The sequence below is a fragment of the Pleurodeles waltl genome, chromosome 5 (assembly GCF_031143425.1).
Source record: "Pleurodeles waltl isolate 20211129_DDA chromosome 5, aPleWal1.hap1.20221129, whole genome shotgun sequence".
NCBI lineage: Eukaryota > Metazoa > Chordata > Amphibia > Caudata > Salamandridae > Pleurodeles > Pleurodeles waltl.
Genome location: NC_090444.1, coordinates 1249189363 through 1249206272, shown reverse-complemented (window position 1 = coordinate 1249206272; position 16910 = coordinate 1249189363). Strand labels below are relative to the sequence as shown.

The window sequence follows — 16910 nt, the reverse complement described above, 5'->3', positions numbered from 1 at the left end:
TCTCCGTGTATGACCTCTCTCATTGTGATTAGTTGGCAGACCTTGTCCAGCAACTTTCAGAAAAGTATTGCAGCAAGGGACAAGAGTTGGTAGCGGAGGTCAAGATCATCGCAAATACCAACATCCACTCCGACTGGATGCCACAGACACAGCTGCTCTAGGTGTGAACACTGGCATCCTTCTGCGCTGTCACGTGTGGCTGTGCATCTCTGGCTTTAAGCCAGAAGTACAGCAACCCCTTCGAAATGTACCCTTTGCTGGCCAGCTTCTTTAACTCTCTGGTCGATGAGATGCTATAAAAGATCAAACGATACAGACCCGGCAGGCGCTAGGGGTGCTCTATAAACCCCTGTTCCTGGCAGCTCTTGAACTCTCCCAGTACTGTGATGCAGCCAGTCTCCTTCATGTGACTACTATAGGGGTGGATACAGGTGTAATTATGGCAAAGGCTGAGGAAAGGGTGCAGCCCCCAAAGGGACTACCCCTCCAAATCAGCCCCCTCCCTTTCCCCTTCTCATCATACCCTCTCCCCATCACACTCCTGTCGGGGAGGCTGCAGGATTTTTATGCCCCTTGGTACAGAAATAATCTCTGATCAGTGACATCCTAAAGGAAGCCTACTGCATGCAGATTAGTTATGCTAAAACTAAAAACATTGAGCTCTCCCACCCCCATTGCCAAAACATCCTTCCCCAAGCCTTATTCCACTCAAAAGAAAGGGGTATCTATGTCTATCTGTAACGCAGCTACTCAGTCCATCCCTCATACCTTTACCAAACGCTACTCTCTCGATGTCCTGGCCTGTAAAGGTTGGCCAGCTGTTCTACGTACTTATTCAGTCCTCTACAACAGCCTCAGGCTAAGCTAACACTTTTGGGAGGACTACTTTACAGCCTATTCACAGCATGTGTATCTACAGCCACAGAATGTTACCCAGTAAGCATCTGTTCCTGGCATGTGCACCCACCCTTCTCCCTAGTCACCTGTGGCTGTTGCAGATGTATAATTTCTTTGTCATCTTTGATACTTTGCCTTGCATGGTCCTCTTTACAATGTCTTTACGCTCTATCTCCAATCACGCCATCCCTGCGGGGGTAAAAACACTCCTGGAGCTAGTGTCCATGCGCGCCTTACTGCTTTTAGATAATTGCCTGGTCCTGTGACTTGAAAAGACTTATTTCGAAGAACAGGTTGCACAAGTTAGTCCAGTATTAAATGGCAGAAATATGCCCAGCATGTGAATCTACAGCACTACATGCATGAACAGATGCTTAAAGTGAGCAGCATTTTCCCTTTTAAATATTTGGGCAATAGATATACGCTGGTTTTCCTCAAACCTTAAGTGTGAGCGACTCTGGATTGTTTTAGTTCCCAGTCATGAGAGGCCTAGTTTTCAGCTTGGGTAACTTGTTTTTATGTTTTGAACTCCTGAAACAGGATGAGCTTTGAGTGCAGTATAGACGTTTTACCACCTCCATTGAAAACCAGTGATCTCACAGTCTAGGGTTTGAGATGTTCTCTCCAGCCTGTCTCATCTGTAGTTATTGTTGGGAGTGGAGTTTTAGAAGTTCACCCTTTTTAATATATTGCATGTACTCCCCCTTGGCGCTTTTTTTGAGGCAAGTGCAAAGCGCTCCGTCCCTTTTCTAATCTCTTTAGGGGGATTTTAATCACGCACATGTTAAGTCAGTCACGTTAATTGGCTTGGGGGCTTGTCTTTTTTTTTTTTTTTTTTTAAATCTGCTTGTTTTCATTCGTGAAAGGCATGCATATGTCATGCCTTTTCTAGTGTTTAGTCCTCCTTGAGAGCACTGGAAACATACGAGGCTCCATGTTTTCTGTATGGTTTCTGTACTAATTTTTCTCTATTTTGCAGCCCAATCGCGCTGTTTTACACAGTGCAATCACGCTCTTTTTAAAAAAAAAAAGTTATTATTATTTAATGTGGCAAGAAAAGTGTGGTTAGGAGTTTACAACGCTAAGCTCTAACTCGACGTAACACGAGACCCTTTAAGGCAAATTAAACAAGCATTTGCAATGCAAACAGTCACTGGATCGTCAGCCTCCATGCACCTGAGTGTTGAATGCCTAACCTTTCTTCTACTTGATGATCTTCTTGCCAGTGAGCTGTGATAAGTAAGTTGTTGTGTAAATGTTCGTTTTATGAACGGTTATTTTAATTGTCTACTTCTGTTGACTGACCTGTCCTTTCACTAAAGTCCCTGTTTGACAGTAGGGCTCTCGTAGTGTTGGGTGTATCTCGTTTCTTTTCATAATGTCCACATTTTCCTCCACTTAGTCCAAATAAGTGTCCTCTTCTTAAAAGTAATGACCATTTATAATGGATTGTATTCCTAGTTTCACACATCATAATCAAAGAGTGCCTATTTTGAACATACCATCTAATAACTATTGTATTGCTGTTTCAGCTGAATCCAGAGTTCATTTTTGATCTCTTGGTGGAGGCTTGTATTTTGCCTCCGTGCGAGCCATCACTGCTTAAGCTTAGTGCTGGCTTTTTCCTTTGTTAAATAATACTTTTTTCCGTAGGTAAAATCTCAGCCTTACTTCAAATTGCACTCCATCTTCTCGAATTCTCATGTTGTTCCTGTAATTGAACTCTCTACAGCCTTTTTATCAAAACCATGGTAGATTGCTACATCATCTGGATGAGATGCTCTAGACTAATAGAATTTCACTTCCAGCTTAAGTGAATCCGTTTTTTTTATCTTCTCATGTTGTATCTTCCTCCTGATGTTGGGTATCTTCCTCTCCATATGTTCTCCAGAGATCTGTTGAAACTTCATCTTCTATTCCAAAACAAATTTCTCCTCCCCTTTTTTTTTTGTGGTTTTTTTTTTGTGTTTTTTTTTTTTTTTTTTTCTCTTCTGTTCCTCATCACTATCTATATCCACTCTAGGGCTTTTTAATTCATTATGACCTAGGTACCTTGTGCTCCTATACTGCATCAAATGCCTGATTCTTTTTAATTAACCCCTTAACTGCTTAGTTTGAAGAGCAGGCTCAACACCCCCCTTCCCAATGCATAGCCTTTTTTTGTTTAATATAACTTTTTTTTTTTTTTTTTTTTAAATAACTACTGGGGCAGTTTGCACTAGGGGCTCCATAACTTTTCCCCACATGAGGTATCTTCCACACAATGTGGGTCCACCCCCACTCAATCCAGTCCACCGCACTTCTTCAATCCACGTCCACCCCTCCAACCCACTCTACTCCCAATCCACCCCAATACCTTAATCCCTCTCTACCTCAGTCCCACTCAACGCTGGCACTGAACTCTACTCCCTTCCTCAACACTACTCCTCCACCACCCCCAGTCTACGCCACTAACATTTAGCCATGCTGACCAGAAGCCACACTGGTGTACCACATGGCAAAACACATTTCAAAAGCCAATAGCTCTTGAATAGGCTACACCTAATGGCTTTGCTAATGTTTGTTCCTGTTGTTCGTGCTCTTAACCTACTTCCAGTTTGTGGTGAAAACCAGTGTGATCCAGTAAAGCTATAGACTCCTGAGAAGTAGACAAAAAACCCAAATCAGCAAGGTCTCGTGTAGATCCCCCAAGGTTCTCTAAAAAAAAATAATAATAACTGTTGAAATATTGAAAATGAGTAGGAACAAACTGCCATTTGTAGCAACGTTTTCATTTGTAACTTTTTGTGAAAAAGGACAATTTTACAGAAGCCATATTCCATTACATCTGCTAAAACCTTCCGGTTGTGATTATATAGGTGGATGTATTCTCCAAGAACTCAAGGTACTCCGTCAACTGAGCTGCCTGTACTGTTTTTTTTTTTTTTTTTTTTTTTTATGTATAGATCAATGAAATATGCAAGGGGAAAAAGGGTTAGTAGGGAAAGCTATCTTTTCTGAAATGGGCATAAGAAGTGGAGTCTAGGCACAGTGGTTATTTGTGCATCTCTGAATTTGGCTTACATTTTGGAAGGCATACATTTAGTGAAATCCAATTGATAACATGTTCTACTAGTCTATGCTCCCACATGTCTTCTGATAGGTGGTATCTCACTTGTGTGGGTTGGCCTTGTGTCCGCGATAGGAAAGGCCCCAAAACACATGAAGACTGACCTTTTGCAGGTAGCTGTTGATTTTGGGTCCTAGCTCAGGCCATACCTTGGGGAAACCTAGTAAACTGACTCTTTTGAAAACTAGTCACCTGGAGTAATCCATAGTGGGTTGACTTGCTTGGGTCTTTGACACACAGTCCCTTGCAGACCTCAAACGTTGACTGAAAAAACACATTTGTCTCATTATTGTGATGAACACTTCTGGTATCTGAAGGGAGCCATAAACTCCTTCCACCCAACATTCTCCCAAGTTTCCTGATGAAAAATGGCATCTCACTTGCGAGGGTAGGCCTAGTGCCACCCACAGGACATGCCGCAAAATTAATACATCACATTTTCCACTTAAAATTGAGGTTTTTTGTTGTTGTTTTTTTTCCCCTCCTTTAAGTGGGTATTTATGTATTTTGGGCCCTAGATCAGTAGGCACCTAGCATACAGTACATTTTTTAAAACTAGATAACCAGGGGAGTATACGTGTGCATGACTTGTTTCTCTCACAAGGTAATTTTATCCAAACCTGTGCAAAACTTCAAACTTATTTATTTTTTTGTAAATACATTTTCCTCTGTTCTGTAATGGAAGGTTCTAGAATCTGTGGGGAACATTATTCCACTTGTTCGGGTGGACCACAAAACCAAAACACAAAATGGCCCTAAAGCACTATATTGCGTTGAGATGAGCAATCTGGGTAGCTGCAGTATTTGGGGTTGTGATGTTGTGCCACCCATTCAAACCTGCGAACAAACACTTTTGCAAACTACACAACCAGGCTGTGGCAGTTGGGTGGCTTGGACTACTGCCTCAAACAGGAACGGATCAAACCAAAGTCCTCGGGAGTCATTGTGAGGGGATTCCCATTGACCTCGGTTTGATCCGTTCCTGTTGTGAGTACTCCATAATTCTCAAAAACGTGATTGGTCAAAACGTCCCTCATGCTGTCCAGTCTCTTTGTCATGGTTATCTTGAGCAGAGATCTCAAAGTCTGAGGTCTTCCTCTTACTTTGAGATCCACCAGTGTTGGAAAAGAGAATCCAAATGTTTATCACTGTTTGCGCTGTGGTTTTACGTCCATGTCATAACCCATAATATCAATTCCCAAAGAAAGGTACAGTTCTAGACAAAATCCACCAGATGCATAATAATGCGCAGCATATAACCTGAAGTCTCAAGCTGCAGAACTTTAATTGGAAGTGAACTTTTCTTGCCTTATATGTATATGGAGCCCTTTTTATTTCTAGTTTATATTTTTGGTACAATGAATGAACTAAATTGGTGAATAATGCTAGTCGACACCACATAAAATCATTGTATACAGATGATGCCTTGCTGTATCCGTTCACTAATTGGTCCTACCAGTAATTTTAGCTGCTTTGGTGCGATTTGTTAATGACGAGGACTTCCAGTGTCCCCACTTCGATAGATACTTGAAATGGTCAGACACCTTACTGTGCAGATCTACCAAAGCGAAGAAAAGATGTTGGGCAATATTTACAACTCTGTGGTGGCGCTCCATAAGCCAGTTTCATTCTTGTACATGCTTATGATGCCCTATTACATATATTTCAAAAAAAGGTGGCAAAAATCAGGGGAACCATGGGACACAACTCTAAGGGATTGAAAACTGAACGGGTAAAAACATTAGCATATTCCAAAAGGGTGGTTTAAACTTGCTCTGCATCAAAAGTACTTCTCCCCCCCCAAACACACAGGTAGGATGTATAGCAGGGTTAAATACCACTTCCTCCTCCCTCCCCCATGCCAGAATGTCCTTTTCCTGTTGTAATTTAGTGAGCAGAGTGGAATGTAATAGTATATAAATATTCTAACGCCAATGAAGAGTAATTTTGACGAAGCTTAATGCCCATCCCCAGGATACTTGTTTCTGATGGATACAACTACCTGTGGATCCCTCACCTTATGAATTCGATCCTTGCGCCAGGAAAGTCTTCTTCCTAGCTGTCTACATCGAGGACGTCATAATGGCACGGCTCCACGTGACTCCGACTGACGTCAACGTGCCAATAAGAGGTCCTCGCCGGCGTACTGACGTCAGTTTTCCTTTTTTTTCCGTGCTTCGACGCCAACGGTTTTTCTTCCTGGCCCGTTGGTAATTGTAACGATTCTTGAAGGTTACAATGTCTCCTCCGAAGAAGTCCGGTTTCAAGCCGTGTAGGGAATGCGGGGGTCGGATGTCAGTGACCGACCCCCATTCGGACTGTATTTGGTGTTTAAGCTCCGAACATGATGTGGAAGGTTGTTCTTCGTGCCAGAGCATGAATCTGAAAGCTTTGAAGGAACGAGAGGCGAAGCTCTTCTTAGCCAATGCAAAGAAGAAGGAACACAAGGTTTCCTCCCATGCTTCTCCCAAAAAACATAAGAAGCGGCGTCATCATGACTCCCGGTGCCGTTCGGAGCGGAGCCGATCAAGGAGTTGGTCGAGGTCTTGTTCATCACGACGCCAGAAGACATGGGAGATGAGTCCCACTGTCCCGCCTCAGCCGGATAGTCCGGGGTTGTCACCGGCGCCTTCAGTTTGAGGTCACTCAACGTAGCCCTCATTTTTTGCCGGTGCTGAGGGATCCTGATGTTCCTCAGACGTCAACTCAGCAGTACCCGGCTTTCCCGACTCCTGGGACGGATCCGGCCGCATTTTGGAATGCAATGTACGCTGTTTTTCAGTCCATGGCCCCTGCTGGTGCACCGGTGGGTCCCACGGGGCCATTGGCATTCAATTTGGGCTTGCCGGCTTCATACAGGGCTGCTCCATTCATGCCCTTCTGCCCTACAGAGACTGGTGGTTCGGCGCGGAGGGTCTCCCCTGGCAGGAGTCCTTCACCTGTGACTGTGGACCCGTCGGCACGTCAACTGACTTCTTCACCGCGCCATCCGGCGTCGTCTCCATCTAGACCATCTCCGTCTGTCCATTCAACGCCGGCTCTGGAAACACATCTCAGATCTCGAAGGAAGGCGTTGAGACTTCTGGAGGAAGAGGAATACAGAAGGCTTGAGGAAGGTGAGATCGAGCCTTCTGATGACTTCCGAGGTCTTGCCACTGCTAGTGGTTTGGATACTTCCCCGGAGTGGGACATATTGGGTCTCTGGGGGAGTTTACTGAGGAGGCTGCTTCCTTCCATTCAGTGGTGAGGAAGGCAGCTGAGTATTTGGATTTGCCTTTGGCCACAGCAGAAGTAAAAACTAACCTGCTCACAGAGGTATTTCATCCATCTTCCTCCAGTGCGGACCCTTTACTCCCTTTTAATGAGGCTTTGACTGAGCCCATTTTGGACCTGTGGAAAAAGCCTGTTACATCTCCTGATGTGAACAGGGCAGTGGCGAGGAGGCATAGAAGTGCCCCAGGAGATCCAATTTTTCTGTCTCGTCACCCGACTCCGGAGAGCTTGGTAGTTCAGGCGTCATGTTCTGCAAAGACTGCTCCTGGAACATTCCCTGGAGTTCCGACGGATAGGGAATCCAAGAGGATGGAGCAGTCTAAAAAGAAGATTTTTCATCTTGCAGCATGGCCCTTAAAGCTACCAATTCCACCTGTGTGCTAGGCAGATACATCCATGCCCTAAAAGACTCTGCTAAGGAGATGGCAAGGGATCCGCTGCAGGAAATGCAGAAATCTTTTGGGTCCCTTTTCACAGATGCTCAAGCTGCTGCACAGCAGATTATACAGTCTGGCCTGGATACCTCTGATTCTATTGCCAGGGCCACGGGAACATCGGTGGCTACAAGGAGGCATGCCTGGTTAAGGTCCTCGGGTTTCTCGTCAGATGTACAATCCGCCTCAATGGACCTTCCTTTTCACGGGGAAAAGCTGTTTGGGGACAAGGCAGACTCTGCGATTGAACGGTTTAAGGACTGTCGGGCTACAGCTAAGTCCCTGGGATTACAGGCATCATCTACATTGTCTTGTAGACCTTTTCATAGGTTTCGAGGATTTATTTAAGGTTCTGCCTTTAGAAGGTCACAATCTTATGCCCAGCAACCTGCCAATCCGCCCTATTGTGCCTTTAGAGGGCGAGGTAGGGCTAGAGGTCCAGCCCAGCAGCTCTCTTCTTCCACCTCCTCTGGTGGACAGAAGCAGCCCTAGTTTTCCCCACTTTATCAGCCATACTTCTCCTGTAGGGGGAAGATTGAGTCTCTTTCTAGAGAAATGGAGGTCAATTACAACGGACTCGTGGGTGCTAGGAATTGTGGGAAAGGGCTATGTTCTCCCCTTTCAGGAGTACCCCCCCCACCACTCCTTTTTGTTCAGAAGACCATCTTCTGTTACAACAGGAGGTTGTCGCCATGTTGGCAAAGGGCGCTATAGAGTTGGTGCCGTTGCAGGAAAGGGGTCAGGGGTGTTATTCAAGATTTCCTGATTCCCAAAGTGGACGGTCGGTTGCGACCGATCCTAGACTTGAGGATTTTGAATTTGTTCCTCAAGCAGGAAAAATTCTAAATGCTGACCCTAGCGCAGGTACTATTGGCGTTGAACGAAGGAGACTGGATGGTGTCTGTCGACTTGCAGGATGCGTACTTTCATGTTCACATAATCAAGTCGCACAGGAAGTATCTCAGTTTTGTGGTCGGATCGCAACATTACCAGTTTGCGGTCCTTCCATTTGGACTTACTTCAGCACCTTGAGTTTTCACAAAGGTGATGGCAGCTGTTGCAGCACATCTCAGAAAGAGGGAGGTGGCGGTTTTTCCCTACCCGGACGATTGGTTGATCAAAGCCAAGTCTCCGGAGCTTGTGTTGTCTTACCTGCGAATGACAACCCAGTTGTTGTTCGATCTGGGTTTCTCTGTAAATGTGCCCAAATCTCACCTGGAGCCCTCAACGCCTCCTGTTCTCAGGGGCAGTGCGGGACAAGACATTGGTTCGGGCCTACCACCCCCCCTTCCTCCCCCCCAGTTGTTCGATCTGGGTTTCTCTATAAATGTGCCCAAATCTCACCTGGAGCCCTCTCCGCCTCCTGTTCTCAGGGGCAGTACTGGACACGACATTGGTTTGGGGTCGTACCTTCTCTGCAGAGAAGTTCAGGACCATCGGATTTGCTTAATAGCAAATCATTTGGCCGGGGTGCTGAATGTACGTGTGGACGGTCTCAGTCCTCACTTCTCATTAGATCACGAGTGGCGTCTCAATCTGGATCTAGTCCTCCACATCTTTGAGATGTGCGGAACTCCTCAGGTGGATTTATTTGCCACTCTGGAGAACGCGCATTGCCCATTATTCGGCAGCCTCCAGTATCCGATGCAAGGGGCGTTGGGGGCTGCGTTTCAGATGTCCTGGAGCGGCCAGTTCCTTTACGCGTTTCCTCCCATACCTTTGATTCCTCGGGTCCTGAGGAAGATTCGTCAGGACTGGGCCCAAGTCATCTTGGTGGCTCCGGACTGGCCGAGAAGGGTATGGTATACAGACCTGCTTCAACGCTCTCAGTGCCCTCCGCTCTGTCTCCCGCTCAGGGCAGACCTCCTCTCTCAATCGCAGGGGCAGGTTTTACACCCCAACCTCCAGAGCCTGCACCTTCATGCCTGGAGATTGAACGGGGCAACCCGAGTTTGTTTTCTCTCCCGCCGGATGTAGTGGATGTTATACTATCGTCCAGACGACACTCCACTAAATCTGTTTATGCCAGTAGGTGGGCAAAATTTGTGCAGTGGTGTGGAGAGAACCAAAAAGATCCTTTAAAGGCCCACCTTTCAGATGTTCTTTTGTTTGTTCTTAGTTTGGCGAAGAAAGGCTGTGCGATAGCTACAGTTAAGAGTTACTTGGCAGCTCTGTCGGCATTTCTTTGCCTTCCGGAACAGCCATCTTTATTTAAGTCTCCAATTGTAATTAGGTTCCTTAAGGGTTTGGCGAATAGGTTTCCTCCTACTCCCTTTCACATAACTCAGTGGGACTTAAATCTTGTTTTGACATTCTTGATGGGTTCACCTTTAAGAAAACAGTCTTCAAAACTAAATATCTCAATCGCAATCACTTCAGCCAGGAGGGTTGGAGAGCTTCAGGCACTTTCCTTTAGGCCTCCTTTTACCATGTTTTTCCCTGATAAAGTGGTTCTAAAAACCAGGGCTGCTTTTCTGCCGAAAGTTGTCACCCCTTTTTGTATAGGGCAGACTATCACTCTACCTGCGTTTTACCCTCCTCCTCACCTGTCTAAAGAAGAGACTCCACAGGTTGGACCCTAAGAGGGCCCTGAGTTTTTACCTAGTGAGGACTAAGAACTTTCGCTTAGATGATCATCTGTTTGTTGGGTATGCTGGTCTGCGAAAGGGCAGAGTGGTTCAGAAAAGAACACTCTACAGGTGGGTCATCTTGTGTATTAAGATATGTTACTCATTGGCAAAAAAAAGTCCCTCCTGAAGGTATCAGGGCCCACTCTACTAGAGCTAAATCTACATCCTCGGCTCTAGCGAGAGGAGTTCCATTAATAGATCTATGTAAAGCAGCAACTTGGGCGTCCCTCCATACTTTGATGAAACATTATTGTTTAGACTCTGAGATGAGGAGGGACGGTCATTTTGCTTGTTCAGTATTGCAGGATTTCTTAGTGTAATCGGGCGGGCACCCACCACCGAGTGCGGTACTGCTTGGGACTCTATTCATAAGGTGAGGAATCCACAGGTAGTTGTATACATCAGAAGAACAAGTTACTTACCTTCGGTAACGCTTTTTCTGGTGGATACACTAACTACCTGTGGATTCCTCACGGTCCCTCCCGCCTCCCCGTTGCCTGCCTGGTTACACTCTTATCTTGCAGTTTTTTTTATTTAATATTTCTTCTTATACTTATATATTTGTATATATGTCTATATATTTTGGTATATTCATGCTTTTGAGGTGATGATGTAAATATATGGTTTCAATGGACAAGATTTTTGTGTTCGTATATATTTTATATATTTCAGTTTTTATGGTCGGTTTACACCTGCTAGCTGTAAAGGCACGAAAAAAATAAGGTAAAACTGACGTCAGTACGCCGGCGAGGACCTCTTATTGGCACGTTGACGTCAGACGTAGTCACGTAGAGCCGTGCCATTATGACGTCCTTGTCAACGTAGACAGCTAGGAAGAAGACTTTCCGTCGGATGCTGGCGCAAAGATCGAATTCATAAGGTGAGGAATCCACAGGTAGTTAGTGTATCCACCAGAAAAAGCGTTACCGAAGGTAAGTAACTTGTTCTTTGAGCTTTGAAACCATGCCTTAAATGCTTGTCGAGTTTTCCTGCCTGACCTTACTACTGGGACAATCTGGCATCTGCTGCCCACCCGCGACTGGGACCTTTTGCTCTATTCAAGTTGGTGGGTGTCAATTTGTCCCATGGTGGAGGCATTCCTGCCGCATTGTGCCCTTCAAAGCCATACATAGTGTCTTGATCACCTACAGAATACCCCAGTGTAGTGAAGCATGCCACTGCCTACCTTGTCTTAACCAGACAGTTGTAACCCTTTTGCATGTGTGCACTGAGGAATGTAGACTTCTACTGGTAGCCCCTCGAACTGCAGCAGTCTGAGAACCTCTGCACTACCCTATCCTTTTAAATCGTTGTACAGAAATAGCGGAGGTTCTTCAGGTGTAGGCCATGTCTATTTCCTTTCTCTGTTAGAGGGGTCCTGAAACAGTTGTAAATCACTCAATCTGGTGGTGGTATCCTCATCACTTCAGGGGGTGCAGCAGTGGCTGGTCACCCATGTTGACCGCGCAAGGAGGTAGACGGAAGTCTTTCTTTACAACCCCAGCTTTTTTTTTTTTTTTTTTTTTTTGTCTGGTATAACCGAGCTTTTCCCACATGCAGCCCCAGACTGACCTTCTGTAATTTCACCTCTTCTGAGGTCCTCAGCATACCCTGAGTTTGCAGCGCAGCACCACTGGAACGCCAACCCAGGTCGTGGAAGCCACAGCACAACCTCGGGCGGCAGACTGGTCGAACCTCTGGAGAGAATTGATTAGCTGGTAAATCACTACGGAAATAGATTGATCACCTAGTAAATCAGGCCATTAGTAAATCTTGCACTCTTATGCTGCCTTATTCTTCCCTTTTCTTTTAAAATGAGTCCTTTTACATAATGTTAAGCCCTCTGGCGCATCGATGGAGTTGAAAGACACTAACGTTTCCGGCACACTTTTAGCGTGAGGAGCGAAAGTCTCAGGGCAAACTGTATGTAAGGAATGTCCAGTTTGCTTTTGTGTAACCAAATTGGACAAAATCAAATTTGTTTTTACGAGTAGTTTTAGGGCTTGCACTACTAGCAGTAGAGCGGTCATGGCAGTTTTCCCTGGAGTCCTGAGATATACAAGACAGTCACAGTAATATCTGCAGAATGCCTGAATATATTTCAGTTTAAATTGTGACTGTTGTGCTGACTCCAGGTTTGGAAACTATCTCCGTTTTTAATATATTAGTGAACGTCTCAAAGTTCTCCCTTTTTTACTTAATTTTGGTACTGTATTTGTAACTTGAGTCAACGAATTGATCCTGCACTAAAAAGGGAAATGATGCATGCATATCCTCAGATTTACAAAATCCATCCAGAATCCCTGCTGTGGTTTTAACTCATTTGTCCAAAGGTACAGACCCAAATGTTAATGCAATGTATAATGGGATGGTCTTCAGGGTAATGGAGATGGATATTCTGAAAGGGCCCATGGTGCTCTGTGATGCTTTTTTTACTGGTGGGAATCGGTAGAAAATATTAATAGGATGTGTGTGTCCCCAACACGCGATAGGAGTGACTTCCGTGTCCCTATGATGTGCTCCGGGAGAGGGGAGATGCTATTGGAGGCCCAAGGAATGACAGAGTGGGGAAATTAGGACTATAGACATGGGATGGGATGGAAACGGACGGCTGAGACTGCAGAGGGAGGATACTGGAACAACGATTAGGGGTGGACCGTGCAGATGGGTGGTCATAGCATTTAGTCAGCTGTATTAAACCTACCTCGACAACTGACATACTGTCCAGATCAGTCACTGAGGGAGGAGGGAAGGCAACTGCCACCCGCAAATCACTTTCCACTCTTTTTTTTGCATCTTTTATACCACTTCCTTCTCACTCTCTAAACTCTGATGTGCACTGTACTGTTTCACTTAGCCGGAATTGCCAGGTAGGGGTTGGCAGTGGAAAGATACTCCTTGTGATCTCAGTCAGTGGAACAGTCTGTTGAAATTCTCTAAACTTCTGTTTGTTTGCTGGACTGCATCCGACCTTTCACTGCTGAACTGTATCGGTGGAACAGTGCTTATTGTGTCAAGGACATTGTAGACCCCATAAATTAAATAATGTTTGAAAATATTACTGTTGGCGAACTATAGTTATGAGTTAAGTTCATTTTTCAAAATGTGACGTTTTGTGGTGGTGGAAAGCAACAAAAAAAAACGAGCCTCCAACGTATGTTAAGCCTTATTCAGTTAGTTATGTTTTAAATCAGCTTTTTGTTTTTTATGTATTGATGTATTTTAAATATGTTTCACATAGTTCAAATTCTGTACCTATCTGTAATCCATCACAGGTCACGACGCAGGAGACACTCTTACAGCCAGTCCAGATCCCGCTCGAGGGGGCGATCTAGAACACCTAAAAGAAGCTCGTGGTCTAGAGGTCATTCCCGATCAAGATCTCGGTCACATCCGCGGAAATCCTCCTCGGGAACTAAGTCACGATCGCATCGAAGGCATTCAGATTCTGCGAGATCTCACTCCAAATCTCCACATGGGCATTTCAATTCAGATCATAAGTCTCATAGCAAGAAAACCGCGAGGCACTCCACTTCCCGGTCAAGATCACGGAGCTAAGGCTTATCGTCAGGCAGTGTCTCAAGATCGATAGACTGATGCCATTAAAGTTTTAATGGTGTGTGCTTTGAATATATTCTTGGGACAAATGCGCCATAAACAAATCTTTGTTCGAGGTTTTCTGTATGTTTTTGCCTGAAGTATTTTAGTATAACTGAAATATAACCCACTTGTCCCTATATCAGGTGCACTGTAAAATTCAATAACACTTAAATCAAATAGAAAGCAATAGAAATTGTGCAGGTTTCCAAGATGCTTGGAAGTATCCAGCGAGGTGTGCTTCTCCGGTCATTGTCTCGTGATATCTTTGCCGTTTGAAGCAAAGCACGCTGTACGTAACCAACTTAGGAGTCAAATAGGTAGTTGATTAAATAGTTCTTATTTTGCGTTTAGCTAAATCACCAACGTCGAAGTGCTTCACCACTGTACTTAGTATTTCAATCATCTATTCTCCATTGTGGTTGTATTCTTAAGCATCATAGTAACCCTTTGCTACTGTTTTTTTTGTTTTGTTTGTTTTTAAACGGTCATGTCTTTGGAATTTGCCATCGAAACACTGAAGCTATTAATTTCGAGCTATTGTCTGACAAATTTAAAAGTGGAAAAATAAAAAAAAAGGCATTATATATTTTTCTCTTTGGTAGGTGTAGGTTTGAGACTGCTTTTCCACAGAAGGGTTTTATTTTTTAGTGATGAGTAATGTCAAAGGAAAATATTTGTGAGTGCATGCAAATCGTAATTTTTATTCCTGCATGTTTTAAAAAAAAAATTTTTTTTTACTTCCCTTTCCCCCACAAGTTGAGCATACTTTATGTAGGCTGTAAACAGGGGCTACTTTTCATAGATAATTGAGATGAGGGGGGAGGGTTGACACAACAGTAGTACTTTTTTTTGTGTGCAGAGTAAAAATAAAATGCATTTTAAAACCGGTTTTTCTGGTTCTTTACAGTTTTTCTACTCTGTTTGAATGATGTCTTTTCCAGCGGTAGGATGATGGATTCATTGTGGGTGAATTAGTTCATTTTCTCACTTGAGCTGAGTTTTGTTTCCTCCATCTGAGAAATGGCTAGGCCAATTAGTCTACTGTGTAGCATGCTTGTGGGAACAGGATGTCTAAACTCCTACTTGGAATTTTTATATGGATGCCAATTGGAGTTAGTTATACATTGACCTTTGCTTTCATAGCAACCTCTATACTCTTAAACTCCTGGTTTAGATTATCTATCTCCTGTTATTGTCCTCCACCTGTTATGGACCACCACCATCCACGGTAGCCAAGTCCAGAATTTGTTGCGCAGTAGCAGGTGGCATGGACTTATATATATATATATATATATATATATATATATATATATATCCTGTAGTTTTGTTAGATTTACACACTGTGCTGTTTGTTTATGCTATTTTAGAGTCATAGGCTCAATAATGCCAAAACGTGAATGTCAATGCACCCATGATTTTGCAGAATTGATTCCTTTGAGATTTGCATACTGTAGACCTTTCACTGTCGGACTTTCTATGCTTTTTGTTACATATGTATGCAGAAGTACAAATTCGAAAGGCAAACTTACTGAAATAATTTACCCTTGGTCACAACCATTTTTTACTGGGACAATACCTTGTCATTTACGAAAACCTAGTTACCACAAAGTATGTGGTTCACCGATGATGCAGAGCTCAGTGCACGGGAGACTGTCTGTGGGCTCCTGGACCTCGTTGGGTTCAGAAAATGTGCAGTGTGGGTGCTGTCGGGAGGGGGATGGATTTTCTTTTATGGACTAGGTGGTCTCACACACTATATAGTGTCATGCTTCATCATTTGACCACCTAGCCCCACCCAGGTAGGATAGTACCACCTGGGCGGACTCAACCACGCCATTAAAAGAACGGGAGGGAGTGCGTAAATATATTTTATCTGGAGATAATGGGATGCAGCTAAGCTGCGGGGGATATAAAAGCTCCTCCCTCCCCCACCCGACACAGCACCCACCGTGCATTTTCTGAACCCAACGAGGTCCAGGAGCCCAAGGACAGTCTCCCGTGTACTGAGCTCTACATAATCTGTGAACCCCATACTTTCTTGTGGTAACCAGTCTTTCGAAGAGGGAGCTAGTATGGGACGTTTCCCACCAAATATGTTTCTAATCTCCCTCAACTCTCCGGTAGTGTGATTACATTTACGAAAACTCTCTGTAGTTCTAATTTCTCTCCAACATGGACTTCATAGTCTCAACCCCCTTCATAGTGCTGCTTGTATGGTATCCCGGTATATGTTTGGCCAATAACACTTCAGAGTGAAAACTGAGCACAATGTTTTAACCCTGCACATGCCTATCAAAAGGACAAAAACTGAATTTGTATTCTTTCTTATGAAGTCATTTATAACAAGACTCCTTTGTATTGAATCGTTTACGGGTGTGCTCCAGCTACTTTAATTGCAAAGAGAAACTGATCGTGCTGCTCAAATATTCTTGTTTGAGATTATTTTAAGTCAGGAATTTGACAAATATGCAGTTTATAATACTGCATTTTATTGTAATCACTATTCCTATGCAGGGGGTAGGGTGGGGGGGGCTGTGGAGGGGAGGGGGGGTTGCGCGGAAGAGTCAGGGCTGTCCCTCAGCATGCAGGAAGGCCAACAGAAGTCTTTAGAGCCCCACGAATGATGCACAGGTGATGAACACGGCTAGTCCCGGGTAGGCCTCAGCAGCACAACAAAACAGAAGTTCCACATCACAGGAGTTGCAGGGCAGAGTCTGATCTTCAGATTGCAGAGTGCTGGGGCTTTTCGCTTCTTGAAGATCCCTTGGAGGAAGAGCCAGCAAGCCTTGGTAAGAGCAATTGTTGCGGTGCACAGGAGTGTGGTTCCACGAGGACCACAGAACCACCACTTGCGTGAAGAGCCTTCATGTTGTCTGTGGGACAGCAGGGTCCACCAGTTGTCATAGTCCTGATCTCTGCAGAGGAGTGACTCATTCACTCCAAGTTAGATTCTTTCAAGCTTCAGGT

The 16910-nt window shown here is 44.5% G+C and overlaps 1 protein-coding gene across 2 annotated transcripts in view; it reads left to right on the top strand.

Moving 5' to 3' along the window:
• The window catches only part of SRSF12 (serine and arginine rich splicing factor 12), a 53307-nt gene extending 38476 nt beyond the window's left edge, over positions 1 to 14831 (top strand). For both annotated transcript variants that reach the window (XM_069235483.1, XM_069235484.1), the window contains exon 5: positions 13619 to 14831. In XM_069235483.1, coding sequence (XP_069091584.1) covers positions 13619 to 13901 — 283 coding nt within the window. In that variant the 3' untranslated portion in view covers positions 13902 to 14831. The remainder of the gene's footprint in view (positions 1 to 13618) is intronic.
• The last annotated feature ends 2079 nt before the right edge of the window (positions 14832 to 16910 follow it).